Here is an 18,080-nt window from a genome sequence, read left to right on the forward strand (position 1 = left end):
TGTTTCTAATAGCAAAACCATCTTTAGTTCCTGTCAGGTCAAAGTCAGTGCAAACAATTCTTCCACAGTGCAAATCCCCAGACTGGGATCCTGCAGTTTAGCTGCACAGTCTGTGCTGTTGGTATTTGGGAGTGAGAAATATGACTGGTTTAGGGAAAATATTTTTTTTAAATCATTGATGGTACATGATCTACAACCAGGCTTGTTCAGGAGTAACGATGATCAAGGTATTTATCAGCTAGATCTGGCTGTACAAGGAAGTTTGAAGACTGGTAATATCCCAGGGGTCAAAAGGTTTGGGAGTCAGTGCCCTATGTAAACAAGGCTCTGTCAGAGTTGGGTTAAGCAACCTGTACTCAGTCAGCCCTGTACTCAGCCACCCTTTGTATTAAAAATCCTACACTCATTGCAAATTCCTCTGTCCTGTTCTTCAGTTTTTTACAAAATATATGGTAATAAAGCCTAAAGGAACAGAGGTTATTGATAATATGCTCAAAAGAAAACAAAATCTCAAAGCAAAGACATGGATGTAGCTATAGGTTCTGCAAGAACTGGAGTAGCACAAAATAAGACTGAGGCAGAACAAAATTCTAACTAATCTGATTCGCAGATATTCAACAAATAAATAAAATCAAACCCCTTAAAACTGTCATGGTAGAGGTAGTGATGGTGAAACTGCCCAGCTTCACCCTACGCTTCCTCAGCCATGTAGGTCCCACCTCATTTGCAGAAAGTCCTTCCAGTCGCTTACTTTCTACTGTTTAGGTATAAAACTCTTTTTTGTTTTTAAGGGTTTTGGCCATGTGTTTCTCCTAGTGACATTTCCGAGGCTGACCAATAGCTGCTCTCTCCTTTTGTCTGAATCCTTGGGAAGTCCTCTGAAATACAGCGCTTTGTCTGAACTATCCTCTACTTGCTGGAGAGGCACAGTTTGGACTCTCCAGCCTTCTCTGCAACTCCCAGAAGCTTTTGTGCAATCCAAAAGACCCACATGGCATCTCTTGCAGGCCTTGAAACAAACCAGAGTCGTGCAAGGTCCCTACAGCCTCGCCAATACTGAGCAGCATGGTAGGAGGCTAGAGGAGCAGAAGGGCCTGCTCCATCACAGGATGCATCATTCTGCCCCACTGCACTTAAGTGACTGCATTTCAGAGCTTTGTGATTTGGGAAATTATTAATCTTAGTTTTGGGGTGGTTTTTTTAGTATTTGTCTTTGGGAATGGACTTCTGGCTTTATTTTGAGTACAGAGTTGAGTATATGCTTTCCTAAATTAATATTTTATTTTTTTTGTAATCTGAATGAAGTCAGAAACTTATTCATAGACATTTTTTGATTGATTCTGCCCTCATGCCCTTTCAACAACAAAAGAATTCCATTGTCAGCAGCAGAATTTTTTGTGTTTTACAGCAGAGTACATAAGAAAAGTTGCAGGTTCTTTTTTTTTTTTCCCCCCACAAGATGAACTCTGGTGCCTGTTAATCAGCCACTAGTTCACCAAGTATCTGAATATCTTTCATCCAGAGTATGCTTGATATTCTTTTTTACTGAAGTAGGATGTGTACATGCTATAATTAGAAGGTATGAGTCATAACCACTTAGAAGACAAGATTCTTGCCCTCTCCTCATTAATACAATTCATATTTAAACTACTGCCATTTTCTCTCACATTCTTACATCATTATATGTTTCAAAATTAAATATGCTTTCACAGAAAGTGAAATCCTGGTTTTGCCCAGGTTTTTAGAGTCACTTTACATCTTAAATTAAAAACACTCTGACAGAAGGTCCTGTTTCTTACAGAAATATTTGTCACTCATGCAGGTATTTTCAAAGATGGTATTTTCAAAGATGTTAGGTGCCTGCCCATTTGAATCAGATTTACTTGCTTCCTTAAAAGCTTGGGCATAAAGGCAAGTGTTTCTTATGGTATAGATAGACTCGAGAACTGTCTGACCTGTGGTCCTTCTTACAACTGCTGACAACAATTGCACTGCATAAAACTTCTTTAAATGGGTTCTTCTTTTTCCTTCATCCAGCTGTTTACAAAGTGTGTGTTGTGGCCTCCTCTGATTGCATGTACCAACAAAACGACAAAAAGTTGTGATTCAAAAGACTAAAGCTAGGAAGTTCTTTAGAGCAGCCTTAACTTTACAGGTAGATCTACATCTTCCTCTATCAATAGGCTGCTCAGGTGCCTAAGCTCAAGCATATATACAATGAAGTTCTGCTTTGACATGTATTCAAATTAAGCTCTATTATAATTATACATTATATTTTTTTAGTTTTTACTTTTCATTCCAAACAGAAGATTTTGAGATTATATAATTGTGTTTAAAAAGTGTAAAGAAACCCCATATATACTGAACAAATAAGGATATGACCTACAAATTGTTCAAGCAAGCAACCTAGATAAACTTATTCTCAGTGTTGTGCATGATATACCTTGATCAAGAGTTATGATGAGTTTAATCTTGCCTTATTTTATCTATCTAAAAGCTATGCCAGCTGCACATAGTTGAAAGAGATGTATGTGTCCAGAGGGCTATTTATCCTGTCTGTCTTGGATATGTACCTTGAGCTGGAATGAGCTGACCTATGGCAGTCCACTGACTACTGAAAGATCCTATTTTAGGACTTCTAAAATTAACTTCTGAATATAAAATGAAAGAAATAGAAAAGGCTCCATTTTCAGGAGCATAGCTGAATCAAATTTAATAAAGAATATTATTTTAAATACCTGTAATTAATGTGAAAGAATACAGGAAAACAATAGTTGTCAATTAATCCTGGACTAAAATAATGGTTTTTAATAGAGTAGTATCATCAGGAACACTAGGTAAAATAGAGCTTTAATATTCTCACTTTTTAAAACTCTTCTCAGAAAGATGGAATTGCTGATGCTTTGAGCTCTAAGGTACAACTGGTTGTGCCTTAGAATTTATGTAAAGTAAAAACAACAGACAGAGAAAACTAAACACCTTGAATTTTTCATGCACATTTGCCAGTGAACTGCAATGCCTGATGCAAGATAAGTGCCTGTAGTTGCCTCTTGAAAGGCTCAGGATATTGAATCATCTCAAAAGTTTTACACTAATATACAAATGCAAGACTTATGGCAGCCATTTCATGTTGACTCTAGAGGTAAATTTAGGGTGACCCTCCCTAGGGAGAATAAATGGTCTTCTACAATACAGAGTTCTAGAAAATCTACCTGCAGAAATATTTCTTATTTGAGGTTCAACATAGCTCACAGAACTGCACATTTGGCTTTTCAGTGATAGATATATTTCCTGAGAATATAAGATGAAGGGTTCTAATTGATGACTAAGAGATCAATACCATCATCCATGGTGTTCAAGTATTGGCTGTCTTGAAAACAGACCTAACTTTTTATGTAAGGGTTCTTGCGTGTTACACTGAAAAACCAGTAAAGGTATTAATCACCTATTTTGGACTCATGAAGAATGCTGAGGGATGGAAATTCCTCAGGTACAGAAAGGTTGATGAATAGAGATTGCGGTAAGGCTACTCCATACAGATGAACGATGTGTGATCGAAATATTGATACTTAAGTAATGACTTGACAATTTTCTTTTATGGCCCTTGCCTGGAGTACCCATTCTAGAGCACGTAAAAGGTACATAGTAGCAGCACACCAGTTGGGTATTCAATATAAAGTCCATAGGAATGTGCAGGTAACATAACATTTCAGAGTTGTTCAGTATAATTCTGGCACCTAAGCATAAGCTGATTCATTAGGGCATGATTTCTAACCAGAGTGAGCTCTTTTGAGATAATAGGGTAGGATATGACTTACTCGACCTGCAGAGGTATTGTCTGTTCTACACTGAATTTTCTGAAAGGATATTCAAGGTGTCAAAGCTTGGTGTCAATGTGGCTCAGATTTTGGTGATGCACCTGGAATGGAAGGTGGCTGGAAAAGGATCCCTGGTATGTTTGCATTATGGCTTCCCAAGGTACTCACTGTGGACAAAAATGAAAATTCAAGTGTTGCTACTAAACAGAGCTGTGAAAATGTGCCAGGCAAACATGGATATTTGAGGAGACACCTAACCTGTCACATGAAAACCACCTTTAACATTGTAATCACATTGGAGAAAGGGATCAGTCAACACCTAGAGGTGTTCTCAGATGGCAGTGCAGTACAAAACAGCATGAACCGAGGATGCAGAAGAACTTGCATTCCCCATATGCTCCACATCTCTTCCAAAAACTGCTATTGTTCAACAGTAATCATGACCTTACAGCTGTTATCTCTTACTTCAACTGGCTCTACCTCCTCTCTGATTTTCATAACATGTCTTGGGCGCATCCCTTGCACAAGATGAGCTGCCTACCTTGACGATATATGGGATTTCATGGCATAGATTAGTCGGACCCTAGAACTTCAGCCTATTTGAGATGACCATAGTTTTTGCCTATATCATTCCTCCAGACTTCCCGCTTTTCTGAAGTCTTCTTTGTAAAGACTTTGAGAATTCCCAACCTTCCACATCAGAGGCTGGTGACTCTATTATACATAGTGACCAAACACCATAATCATCCCAGAACAATGAAAAACCCCTTGCTCTCATTCAGCAAAAAAACTTACCTTGGTCACTGGAATGCAAATAAAGTTCAGCATCCCTCAAGACAACCCAGTGTGGTGCTCGGCTTTGGACTTGGAAAATCCTGTGATCTTCTGAAACAATGTAGTTGAATGACAGTATCAGCATCCCTGCTTTCAGTCAACCTCCAAGCGCTGAGACTGTTTAACTGTTCTGCCTCACACATCAAACCGTAGATGTGGTTTTGGTATAATGGGACAAATTGGGAGCTGGTTCCTGCTATGCTGAGTACATCTGAGCATGGACCATGGCATTTAAGGAGGTAAGAAATCTTTGCATTTTACCTCATTAAGGGCTCAACCCAGGGAAATTTACCCCTGCCAGGGGGCATGGTTCTGTAGTGGGCCATAGGGTTTCTCAACCTGCATTGGGACTTTCATCTCTTTCTCATTGTGTCTAGTATCCAGGTGGATGCCTGTAGGAGCAGTTGAAGAAGCTGAGTTCCCAGGTGAGGCACTCTGTCATTGAAAATTCCCTTCCCTCTTCCTCTCACTTGCAAGATGAGCAACATAGGTGAGCAAAGAGCAGTCTTCTGGCATGCTGTGTGCTTAGGAATGGTAAGAGAGGGTGTTTCTACTAATATGAGGATATGATATTGATTATTTGTTTTTCCTATTATGAGATGTTGCTTCAGTGCCTTACTTTTTTTCCCCTGCAGATAGGAAACCTAGAAGCTGCTTCATAGAAAAGGATCCCCCTACAACAGAGAGAAAAATCAAGCACCTTCTTCTCTTTCCTTCTCTTTCTCATTTTCTGACACTATATTTTTTTAACCTTGTATTGTATAATAACCTGAAGTTGTGTTTTCTGTCTTCACAGAAACTGAAGAATAAACTTTCTCAGCTTTTGCAGCTCATGGTTGGAGTCTGTGTTTACTTGCACCACAAAGATCTGACTGCACACCCTTCCAGCTAAAATTTTTGGACAAAACTGTAGTCAAAGGCATTAAATAGTACATACTTCCTTCTCTATTTCTAATTCGGTTTGTGAACGGTGCATATTTTCAAGGGGTTTTAAAGAAGTCTCTTACAGTCAGACTGCTGAGGGTCAAGTCATGTTTCCATTTGTGAAGCATTTTTTAACTTTCCAGCCTGCAGTTTTCTGAGATGCACCTTGTGAAGGAGCCTCCTCCCACTCATTGCTCCCCATTGAGCAGCAATTGCCTTCCTGTCTCTCACCTGGACATCTCTGCACACTCCCTCTCTGTCATGGTGAGCTGTACAGATCCTTCTGTCCTGCTGACAGTGGTGAGGAGCAGTTTGCAGGGCTGTGGGGGAAGTGCGTGGCAGGGGAGTGCTGCAGCACGTTGCAGGTGCTGGACCCACTGGCCCACAATAAACGCAGCCACTGCACCCAGGCACTGGTTCCCACTTAAGGCTAGTTCCCACTTAGTGGTTCCCACTAAGGCGCTGGTTCCCACCCCATGTTCTCCAGCATCTGTAATGCACCTCTCAGTCTTTTAGTTCAGCACGGTAAAAATAGACATTTTGATTCCTCTCTCTGCAGAGGTAGTTTTATACTTTTGTAAAAGATAGGCTTCTGCAATCAGATTTTATTAAAAGCTCACTTTAATTTTTTGCTCTGAACCTGATTGCTACTTATGAGCAATTTCTCAGCAGCAGATATTACAATGAAATAACAGCACAACTCATTTTTTCTTACAGACAATGTAATCTGAGATGCAGTACAACCTATTTTTTATGTCAAAGATTGTTTTTTTATCCTTTTTCTTCCAGCTTTCCCAGTAATGTCAGAGGGCTTTGCTCAGGTCAAAGACTTTCTGTACTCATAGTACTCATTTTGTACTCTCTTTTTGTCATGATGTTCTGCAGTGTATGTGTATTCTGAATAATATATTCAGATTCTTAATCAAATGGGGGGGAGGGACAAATTACAATGAGATTAATACAATAGCCTTCCACAACGGTGAGACAAAGAAATGTTTGTTTCAGTGCTTCAAAATTGATTTTATACAATGTGTAATTTCAGCTGATTGTGCCCATTACTTATTCACCGGCATCATAATAGTTGGAAATGAGTATATTTATGAGTGGAAAATCGAAACAAATACTACACAAGTGAAATTTTAATTAGGAAGAAAACCCTGCATTTTCACTGCAGTACTATTTCTTTCCTGGTTATCATTTAACTTTGCAGATCTGTGCACTCAGTCTACTTTCCATGGACTTGAAACAAATACTTTGAAGGATGAGGAGTTATGAATACAAAATTTTCCTATTGCATTTTCCTTATCTTTATCCTTCTACAGCATGACTGCATTTTAGAGGAGGATGTATGCAGTGTATATTGGATTGGGCCCAGTGCCCGGGTTGCTGATCCACTGGGGTAAATCAATGGGCAAGGCTGCAGCATAAGTCTTTCAGGGGTGACATGTGGAAGGCTGTGTGTATGAAAGACCAGTGCTGTATTGCTGCTAGAGCACCATCTCCTTAAATATTGAAGCTGAGAAACAATGATCTGAGCCAGCTCTACCTGCTCAGATCCTGGATCTGTGTAGCCCCAAATCCTGTCACTGAGGGTGGCTATCATGAGATGTGAAGGGAAGGATAACAAATAGGAAAGAAGTACATTAATGAGTCCTCCACCATAGCCTTCCGCAGCCTGCGGCTTGGAGACGTCCTGAATCAGATATTGTGTCTTTGGTGTTTCATAGTTTTCAGTGGCTTCTAATTCCATGGATTTGTCTTGTCCACTGGGATATCTCCAGCCTCCTGTGGCAATAAGCTGAACAGTGTAACTACAGATCTATCTGCATTTTATCACAGTAGTGCTTAGAGACTTCATGGTGCTTATGTCTTTGTGTTTACCATCCAGTTTCAGACAAAAATCAACAAACAGGTGCAACTCTGGAGAATGAGAGGGAAAATAAAGGGTGTAATGGAAGAGTTTGTTTGACAGCTGAAACTTCCATGTCAGTATCAATCTGATTTCATTTTCCAAATATTCTGCCTAAGGCCTCTTTCTCAAACTGTGAATCATTTCTTTCAGTTTTTGTAGAAGCACGTGATATTTATGAGGTTGGCTTCTCACTGCCCTCTGCCAATCTATCTGAGTCCACAACTCCTCCTTCATCAGGAGAGGTGCCACAAGGCAGGACCACAGGTAAAAGGGGTCACATTACACTTGTAGTTCACAGCACTTTAACTGCACCAAATACTGTCTTCCAGTTCCCTTCGTCTCCCATTTTTCTGCGTTCACTCACTTATCAAAGTAGAGAAATTCACAATGAATTTTCAACCTATTATTAAAAAGTTATTGCCATAGAACCTTTCCAATTGGATCAATCAACACCTTCGTGCAAGATGTTGAATAACTGTATAGTGAGAAGCTGATGGTTCAAGTCTCTCTTGAGACCTTTCATCCCCTAGCACACCACACTAGAGTTTGTGTATCATCCTTCCCTAAACACCTAAGCCAGAATAAATAAAAGACAATATTCACTGATAATGTGCAGCAATTTTGCTCTTGTTGATATATTTTGCATAACTATATCTCTTCTCTTTCAATGGTGGCCTCAAGTTCTGCCAGGGGAGGTTTAGATTGGAAATTATGGAAATTTCTTCACAGAAAGTATGGCAAAGCATTGGAAGAGCAACCAGGCTGTCCAGGGCAGTGGTGGAGCCACCATTCTTGGAACTGTTAAAAAAATATGTGGATGTGGTATTTGAGGACACAGTTTAAAGTGAACATGGTGGTGTTGCTGGGCTGATGGTTGGACTTGATGATCTTAAAGATCTTTTCCAACCTTAACAATTCTATGATTCTGTGACAGCCTTCAAGGGATTCAGGTAATCTGTCTAGACTGGTTGAGCACCTCCACTCCACCGTGTATTTTCTTAACCAGCAAACAATTCACTGTGAAATAATTTCTTCATTCTATTAAAAATATTATCTGTTTTAACAAAGTACTAAACACAAGTATTTGATTTTCATTTCCCTTATGGGAAGCAAAGTTCGATTTTGGTGAGTGATGGTTTGGGGTCAAATTTGGGTTTTTTGTTCTTAAAATTTGTTTCTGTCAGTTATAAGGTTGCTTTGAGACCAATAAAGGTGTCTTCCCACTTGCAGCTAACCTGAACATTCTTCTTGGTTTTCCATTTGGATTGCAACTGGATATTTAGTGGAATATCAAACTACTGAGTCTGGACTCCAGAATATTCTGTACACCTCTCTGTGCAGTCTCAAGGCACACTGTAGCTCTGTATCTAAACCTGTGCACTACCTTTTTATTCTTGAACAGACAATGTATTGTGTGACCACTTCCTCTCCAGTATATAATTGTTGTCTCTTCATCACTGAATTGTTAGTTGGCATTGATGATTACAGGACTTATGATGCAAATATCTTAAGACACATTTGCAACCATGGAGTGGCAACAACTCGGTTTTGTGTCAGAAGTCTTGCAGGCTCCTGCCCTTCTGGAAATGCAGTGGCAAAGAAATGTAGAGCATCCCTGCCTGCTTCAAACCCTCATCAGACAGACACTGATATTATAGGGGAACATCAACCCTGGCAATAGTTTGTGGCGGTTCACTGTTTCAGGGATAATGTGTATAGCACCAGGAAATGCAGACAGGGAGTGTGTCTGTGTGCTGCAGCCTCAGGGTCTGCAGTAAGGCAGACTCACCCCTCCTGGCCTGACCACTGCTGCTGGCAGGTACCACTCAAGCAGTCTGACTTCTGCAGCCAGCACTGCCTCACTCCTTCCACACTCTGATCCAAAGTCTATTGGCATAAATGGGATGTTATCCAGGGAACTATGTTGAACCTGGAGCCTCCCCTTAGACATGCTGTTTTCCTATGGTGCAAAGTATCGACCTTCCATGTAAGTCTGACTGCAGAACAATCAGCTGAGAGTGGAACTGCTAACAAAGTACTGATATTTATTACCACTACTGAATATTATCTTCCCCATGTTATTTCTCAATAATTATTTCTCATGATATATTTCTCAATGAGTTTCTGCTACACCTTCTTTTTTAAACAGTCTTGTCAATTTGTCACTTTTATGCCCTATTAAGTCTTCTATTTCCGCATATTGAACAAGGAAAGTAAAAACTTGCAGAAGGAAAAATAAATAAAATTAAAATTAAAAAAAGTGAGATGTCTTGAAAATCTCATTCTTTTGTTGGTATAAAACTGTACAGTATTTGAACTTGTTCACTTTAGCTTTTCAAAACAAGATTTTTATTTCACCTATCAAAAATATGTGTTGTTAAAATGTTTCTTTTTCTTTTCTAGCAGAAACTTGTGCTTTTCTTTTCTCTACCTGAAATTTAATATCATCAGAACTTCGGAAGCTCTAACTTAGCAACACTTTAAAAAGATTGTAAAATAATTTTGTTCAAAATTGAACACTTGGGAAGCGAACATCATTCCAGCACATTATTGGTGAACAGTTTTCCACAGATACCAAGTTCAACTCATCTCCAAAAAGCTGCACTAAATAAAGAGCCTTTTTCTTTACTGTGAAGAAAAGCTATTCAAAAACTGTTTATGAGTCTTTTCTGTTTTCTTCAGGAGAGCGACAATTTAATTTGGCTACTAATTATTTAAGTGCCTAATCAGATAATTTTTAGAATCCTAATTTGTATTACAATTTGCAACCCCAGGCTATAGATCATATAAAACTTTTTAATGCATATTCACCTCTCCTAGAATGTAATACATCACTTTCTTGCCTCTCATGTGTGTGTGTGAGGCATTAAATTGTCTCCTGCAGGTGAGCAGAAAGGCAGAAGACAGTTTCCTGGAGGCGTTTGGGTTTTCCCACCCTTGTGCGTATTTCCATGGGGCTCTGTCCACTCTGGGAATGCCATTCCCTGTTCATCTCCTTGTACAAATCCCTGAAAAAAAAAAAAAAATTCCACTGCCGTTCCTGGGATGCATGTTTGGAAATAGGACATCCGTAAACACATTGTCATCTCGAGGCTTATTTTTCTGCCTGTAACTGCTGGTAGTGGTTCTGCTCCTCCGGGGAAGGAGGAGTAAGAACTGTGTGTAATCCCTGACTGAAGTTCATAAAGGTTCATTTTCCCGCTTTGGAGGAACCAAGCTGATGTCAGCATTGTTGGCAAAAATTAATTTTATAGTTGTATCTTCGTATTTTTATCATTTCATGTTCTAATCATGGTTACAAATTAATTAAAGGTTTTTTTGTTTTCAAACCTCTTGAGCACTCTCTAGGAAATACTGTGTAGTAGTAGGGGAAATAAGCTATAAAACAGAAAGAGTGATAAAAACCTATTGCATGGGCAGTTTTTGCTAATTAAGTAAATCTGACAAGGAGACTAGTGGTCAGTGATGTGTTCGTGCTAGACTCATTGGTCCTTTTATCTTTACATGTTTAACTAATACAAATATATTTTCTGTTTCTTAGGAGAGCACTCATCTCAGGGGAAGAATAAAACTCGGCAACTCTTCACATCTCAGCAATAAATTTGTAAGTTTGTAGCCTTAGTCTTACATCCGCTAACGTTAGTGTTTGTTAGTCTCTCTAATACTTTTTAGTCTCAGTATGTGCCATGTAACTAAACAAAAAGGTTAAAAAAGAAAAATAAAATGAGCAATGACTTCAGTTGGTAGCAGCCTCAAGGAAAAACAGCTTAAACAAAGCTCGACTTGAGCATACCACCATGACCAGAGAGCCAGGCCAGTGGAGGGGGGAAGCTGCCACCTCACAGAGATAGACCTTTATAGGCAGAGCATGTGACTTAAACTGTTCAGCATTTCCTAGGTGTACTTCCCTGGGTGAATTTTCTTTCTGTTTGTGTGAGAAGTAAGAGATTTTTAAAGGCACTTACCTGTAAAAAAAAAAAAAAAAAAAAAAGGAATTTGGTATCCAGAATTTTTTTGTTCCTTTTTTTTTCCCATGAAAAATCTGTATCTTTTTCACTTCATGCAAATGCCAGCACTTTTATTGAGGTGGTTTATTATGGCTTGAAATCCTTGGTGGTTAACATGCATGGCAGGTGTTGGATGGTATTTTTACGTGTGAGAGGGCGAAGACCATCAGAGCACCCCTGAAATCCACTGTTTGTGATGTGGGTGCTGCATTTTCCTTCATGCATGAAGCTTTCTCAGGCACCACAGTATCCACTTCCCATGGAGTTTCTTCCATCACTTGTGGTGAAATGGGGTCTTTTGCTGAGGGTGAGAGAAGGAAGCAGGTGTGGGAAGGGCCCTTTAGCCCGGGTAGGGCAGGGAGGTTGAGGAGAAGGATGGCCTGAGGACCTGAGTGTCACAGCATATGTGGGATGGACCAGACAGAGGCAGCTATGTTGGGCTCAGACAAAGCACAGTCTGCCACCATCACTTTAGAATGAAGCCCCTCCAGAATGGATCCCATCACCCTCCACTGAGAAATATCTGGTTGACCAGAAATGTGAAGAACGTCTTTCATGTTTTTGACCTATTCTTATTCCCCCCGGATGAAGAAACTGAGCTTTCCCGATGCTAGCAGTAAGGACAAATTAACCTCCTTTTTTCTTCAATTAGAGCAAGAAAATGAAATTTTGCCTACATTACTGAAAACCCACAGGTGGTTCTGTTTGTGTGGGGGCAGGACAGTGGCCTGGACAGTGGATTTAATCCTGATTGCCTACCCAAATCAGATTTATTCCATGCCTTCCATTTTAGCTTACTCTTATGTTTCTAAATATGTTACCTGGAATAATAATGTATAGATACTGTTGTCATTTCAGATGTGAAGCAGCCTGTTTTATCACAATGTGCAGGAATATACCACCAAAATTGCAGTTCCATGGGAAATGTGGACCAGCTGAAGCTTTTTACCAGACAGGACACTTGTGTTAATGACCAGCTCTTGATTTCTCAAGTGTCTTCTGTCCCTTCTGGAATATGTAATTTTTTTGAAGGCTTAATAACTGGTATATCATATGTATTTATTATTTTCACATATAGTAAAAGCAGGGAAACAAGGTTGACGAGAATGTAAAAATCAGGTGGTTTACATAGTACTTACTAAAAATGTTTTCTGCACATACAGGGAGGAATATGTCAGCATACTTTGTTGAACTTATAGTACCTAGGGTTCTTTCAATTGTATGTAGCAAAATACAAACAGGGCCTGACCCTTGAAACAGTACTGGGCAAATAGCCACTATGAAAATTAATTCAGTGATTTCCATGAGACTCCTCACTGTAGCACATGCTTTGCTTGTCATAAATGTTTACAGGGTGGGATGCCTGGGTGGAATGCTGAAGTGTGTGCTTTTTTCTGTTAAAGGGGGGAATATACCTTGCACTGAGGCTCTTTGAAGTTCTGTAAATTACTGAATATGATCCTTGTAATGTAACAGGCAACATAGATTATTTTCACCTGTTCCTTGGCTAATTGCATTACGTGTGCTACAAATATGACTTCTATATAGCCTGGGGCACACTGTGGGAATCAGCAAGACAAGCAATTTTACAGATGAACCTTCTTCCCTGTGTTCTGAGTAATGTGTGGGATTCCTGTAGGTTACTGAATAACTCTGGAAGTTTAAGGAGTGTTTCAAGTGCTCATTAAAGACACTCTTAACTTGTACAGAGCTGGCAATTCCAAAATATCAAGTAGTGCTTATACCTGCATGTATCCTACTTTTCTAGAACTATAAATGTTTGAAAATTATACTACTGTGAGCATCTCCTCAGTTTGAATCCCTCGATTCTTGTTAGTGTCCCAAGAACTTCCGTTGCTTTATTGGGGAATGGAAAGAAGACAGCTGGTGGCCTAAGGGCAGGACCAAGATTCAGAATGATGATCTACATTTTGATACCTATTGATACAATGCTTCTGAGAAACTTCTCTCTCCAATTCCCTTTGCTGAAATTTTAAAACTTACCTACCAGTATGGTAAGAGATTGAGCAGAATTATTAATTCATGTTTATATACAAATCTCAAAAGGGTACATTTCCCTGTGCTTGACCACTGCTCTTACACTTACTTTGGTGGGTCTAATAATCCTCTTTCTTAGCGGCACCATGAGAAATATCTGATGAACCTCTGTAAAAGATGGGGAACAAACAAGTGTCCTCCATGCTGCAGCTGAACTTATGTGGTTCATTCAGGTATTCCTGAATCACTTGGGTTCCTCAGAAGCAGAGAAGTCTTGGATACCTACTTTGGAAAGGTCAGGCCATCTAAAATATGCTAGTTGGCATCTGCAGCTATTCAGATTCCTGATTGATGAAGTTTTCCTCAATAAGAGCAATCATTGTGGATTGATTTTCATGTTGATTAAAAAAAATATTTTGTAACACGTTGCATCATAGTGAAAGGACAGTAGAAAAAAGCAGAGAAAGATTGTGAAATATACATTTGTGTGTGTGTGCAAAATTTGTTCAGAAACTACCACAGTGTGTCAAGAAAAAAAATTAACTGCCTATTAAAAGTTATTATCTTTATTAAGTGGCTATTCTTTTTGTCTTTGCAGAAATGCAATCCATTACCCATACCTAGTGCAACTGTTGTCCATCACTCTGCACTCCTAAAGCACAGAGTGAGTTGAACTCTTTACAATGAGCCTAGAGAGCAGACATTAGATAATCTGGGCATAATGGTGGCAGGGACACCACGAAACCTTGCAGGAGGCATGCTGGGAGTGGCAAGTAGAAACATCCTTGTTATAGTGAGTAATGGGGAGAGAGCGAGGCTCTCTGCAAATCTTGGTACTGGAAAAGTGAAAATCAGCAAAACTGTGGAAGGTGTTCAGATTTTTCATGATAAGGGGCATGGCAGAGCACCAAGTTCTCATCAGAAGGCTGGGAAATGTCTCTCAAAGGAACTGGCTTGTGTGAGTGTGTATGAAGTAAAAGAGGAGAGTTTGGTGGAGGGTAGAAATGAAGCAAACCTGAGATCCTCTTAACCCCTGAAATGACAAAACTTGTCATAAAGGGAAACGTATGACCTTCCATTCTTGTTAAGAATCAGGAGGAAGGGGAAGCAGCAGCACCATCAGGATACTTCTCTTTCCAAAACCCCCAAAGGTTTTTGTGGTTTTGGAATGACTCCAACCCATTGAAGAGGAGCGAACCATTTAACTTCACACCTGTGCACAGTAGAGAGAGGCATAAAGCACATCAGTCTCACTGGCTCGGAACAGGGAGGCTATCCCAGAGCATCTCTGGGACTCTTCAGCTGCCAGCAGCCCTCTGCTGACCCCAGGATCTGGCTTTCCTGCTGTTCCCTGTGGTGACAATACTGCCATTCACAGCCTTCCCTTCAAGTTTTTGGGCAAGAGGTCAGTACAGGGTGCTGGCTATTGAATTGCTTTTGGATTTCTGCAGCACCAGAGCACTCCTAGGAACTTGCTCAGTGGAGCATCCCTGGCTTCAATGCTACACCCTGGTTGTGCTGGGCCCCTCCAGCACACTGCCTACAGCAAAGCACACTCCTCAGGAAGCTTTAAACTTACATCTCAGGACCTCTCTGGCACCATTAATTATGGCTCCTCAATTTATTCAAATTAGGACTCTATATCTAATAAAATAAAAGAACTTAAAGATTACTTTATTGATTTCCAATTGAGGCAGCTTTTCTGTTTATGGACAAGGGCAATCTACAAAACACGGGCTTTAATTAACCCTGGTGAATACAGCTGATGTGAAATGTCAATAGCCTCAAAATATTCAGCACAGACAGTTGAAGGGTCTTCTCAGCTCCCTCATATCCACCCTGCACATTCCCCTGGGTGAAGAGCCACAGCAGAGACACTTCCCTATTGGGCTACCCTGCAACAGGGACAGAAACCTCTGCTACCACAAGCATCTATTGCTGCCAGTGTTGGCTATGCCTGCTGACATGCCTGTCTGTTTGCCTTCATCTAGAGGATTGGACTAGACCTTTGAAGGTCCCTTCCAACCCAAGTCACTCTTGTTCTCCCATGGCTTTGCAGGTAGGCAGGACAAAGACTCACAAGTAACCTTTCGTTCTCTGGCTGTCACATTGTGGCTGCTCCATTGTGCTGGGCCTGTTCCCTGCAACAGCCTCCTGTAACTTAAGGCTTTGCTGCGTAGAGTTTAGTCAGTTACTTGAGGTCAAAGCTACTGAGGTGCCTAAGCAGGGCAGTCCCATCACAAGCTCTGATGCACTTCCGCACTCCCACGGGTGGCAGAATTCATTTTTTTCATCAGCAGTACATGATCCTCTCCTTTTTATCCTCTCCTTTTTGTCCCCACAGGAAGACCTTACAGAGGAGAAAAAAAAACCCCAAATGCACTTTCTGCACAACTCGTGCAAACTTGGGGGGCTGTGTCACACCCATCCCACTCCCTTGGTTTCTGCCTTTGCTCCACCACTGCTGTTGTTCCCTGTGCTAGGGGACAGACTTCAAATGGCCCTATCCTTCAAAACCTGCCCCAGGGATTTGAACCTGCAGCATCTTTTGGGGAAAAGAAAGAACCAGCAATCAGGACCTCTGGTTGGCCAAAGGTGCAACAGAAACTTGCCTGTGGGAAAGTGTGTCTCACTGCCTCACATGGCAGGGCTTCTGTAGCAGAGATGCCAGCTTTTGGGGCCTATCCTGGTTTTAGCTAGGGTAGAGTTAATTTCTTCTCAGTAGCTGTTACAGTGCTGTGTTTTGAATTCAGAATGAGAATGCCATTGAGAACACACTTGGTTTTTGCCAAGTCTTGCTTATCCTAACTCAAGGGCAGTTTTCTTCCCCTTGTCTCATGCTCTGCCAGCGGGAGGGAGCATAGCTGGGACAGGCCACCTGAACTGACCAAAGGGATATTCCACACCATAGAACATCATGCCTGGTATATAACCAGGAGCAGTTACCCAGAAGGGGGACTGAGCTGTGTTCGGAGAGTCTGGTGTCGGTCAGCGGACGATGAGCAATGGTATTGTGCAGTACTTGTTTGGTTTTTTAAAATATCCTTATTATTATTTACCATTATTATTATTATATTTTCAATTATTAAACTGTTCTTATCTCAACATACAAGTTTTACTTCAATTCTCCTCCCCATTCCACCAGGGGTGTGGGGGAGAGGGAGGAGAGGGGAGGGATTGAGCAAGCGGCTGCATGGTGTTTAATTTCCATCTGACAGGGCCACATCACAGCACACAAGGGAACAGCACGAAATAGCACAACTACAGAACTCACTCCCACAAAAAAAAACCCTAAAAAAACTACTAAATAAAACTGGTAGGGAAGAAAGAGCTATGTGGGCAAAGAGCATTTTGCTAGTTTTCATCTCTGCTTTCCACTGTGCATTTATTTTCTCTAGATTTGTGGCTTTCTGATAGAAAGGCAACTCTGTTGTTGTGTTCTTTTTTATTATTAACAACCTTCACCTTTCTCATTACATCAGTAGGACACTTCCTCGGTCAGGGCTGCTGTTTCTCTAATGAACATGGCTCATTTGTCTGTCTCCCTCCCTCTCCACTCTACTTTTTGTCTGCTTGCTCTTTGGGTAGTAATTTGGTGTGTTGAGCTCTCACCACCTCCGCTGCCCCTGGGGCTGGAGTTCTGACGATGCTAAACAGTTAAAATGCAATGCAATTACAGGCAGTGCAGAATAGCAGAGAATAAGCCAGCAAAAATTCAGCCAGGCATAACGCTGCAGAGACGGTGTGCCTGTCAGTCTCCAACTCCAGGAGATAATTTGGGCTTTTTAAGAAGCAATAATTGAGCCTCTTGCATATGCCACAGTTATGAACTAGTCAAAAGCCTGTTTGCTCTGCAGCCGAGAGTACCAGATGGATTGAATAGTCCCTGCAGTTCTTCAGGGGTGCCAGCTTTACACTTCAAGAATTTCAAGCTCCTGTAGTTGTAAGTTATTCCTTTGACAGCTTTTATGCATAAGAGTGCCTTGTCTGAATTTAGCTGGCAAAGTGAGGGAGGAAGGATGAGGAAGAGTTTGTCAAATGAAGCCCAGAGCTGAATTTGGTTGCTCACATCATCCCAAGAAAAACCCACGTGAGAGAGAATACCATCTCTTACCCTCAGCCCTCAGATTATGGCAAGTGCAGGACTCGGCCACAGGTGCCCCATGCCATCCAGTTTGATCACACTCAGACTCTTTCAGTCCTATTTTCATTCATTCCACATGCATATTTCCAAAGAAGACTCAGTGCTGTGAAGCTCAGCAAAGAGCTGCTACTAGAAACAAAGTAAGTGGAGGGAGACTTTTCCCCTGGGATTTAGCAGCTGACCTCAGTAGAGGACACCCAATGCAAAGGGCAGAGAGGAGGTGATTGCAGGTACCTGCAGCTGCTTTGCTGACCATCAGGGATGATTTGCCTTGCAAGTCAAATCCCAAGGGTGAGCTACAGAAATCTCTAAAAGATTACCAAAAGAAGCCCCCAAAAGATTATATTCTTGACTAATGATAATTTGTACTAGTCTCACTGAGGATTGCATTTCACTTCTTATGTCAAAATGTGCCTTTGCTTGACTCAAGCAAAGGTTATGGC

At 40.8% G+C, this 18,080-nt stretch overlaps 1 protein-coding gene across 5 annotated transcripts in view; it reads left to right on the top strand.

The window, feature by feature from the left end:
- The window catches only part of EMCN (endomucin), a 62,723-nt gene that overhangs the window by 41,749 nt on the left and 2,894 nt on the right, over window positions 1–18,080 (top strand). The window contains exons 11-12 of one of the 5 annotated variants that reach the window (XR_005565094.1): window positions 792–4,891; window positions 5,030–5,480. Coding sequence is in view for 4 of the 5 variants with exons in the window: in XM_039385543.1 (XP_039241477.1) it covers window positions 7,639–7,752; window positions 11,030–11,088 (173 nt within the window). In the remaining variant the exon portion in view is untranslated. Of the gene's footprint in view, window positions 1–791; window positions 5,481–7,638; window positions 7,753–9,891; window positions 10,924–11,029; window positions 11,093–12,353; window positions 14,067–18,080 lie in introns of those variants that run through there. The other 4 variants (XM_039385543.1, XM_027717917.2, XM_039385554.1 and 1 more) reach the window with 4 other exon arrangements.

The sequence above is a fragment of the Pipra filicauda genome, unplaced genomic scaffold (assembly GCF_003945595.2).
Source record: "Pipra filicauda isolate LSUMZ 115617 unplaced genomic scaffold, ASM394559v2 scaffold117_size3949168_pilon, whole genome shotgun sequence".
NCBI classification, from domain to species: Eukaryota; Metazoa; Chordata; class Aves; order Passeriformes; family Pipridae; genus Pipra; species Pipra filicauda.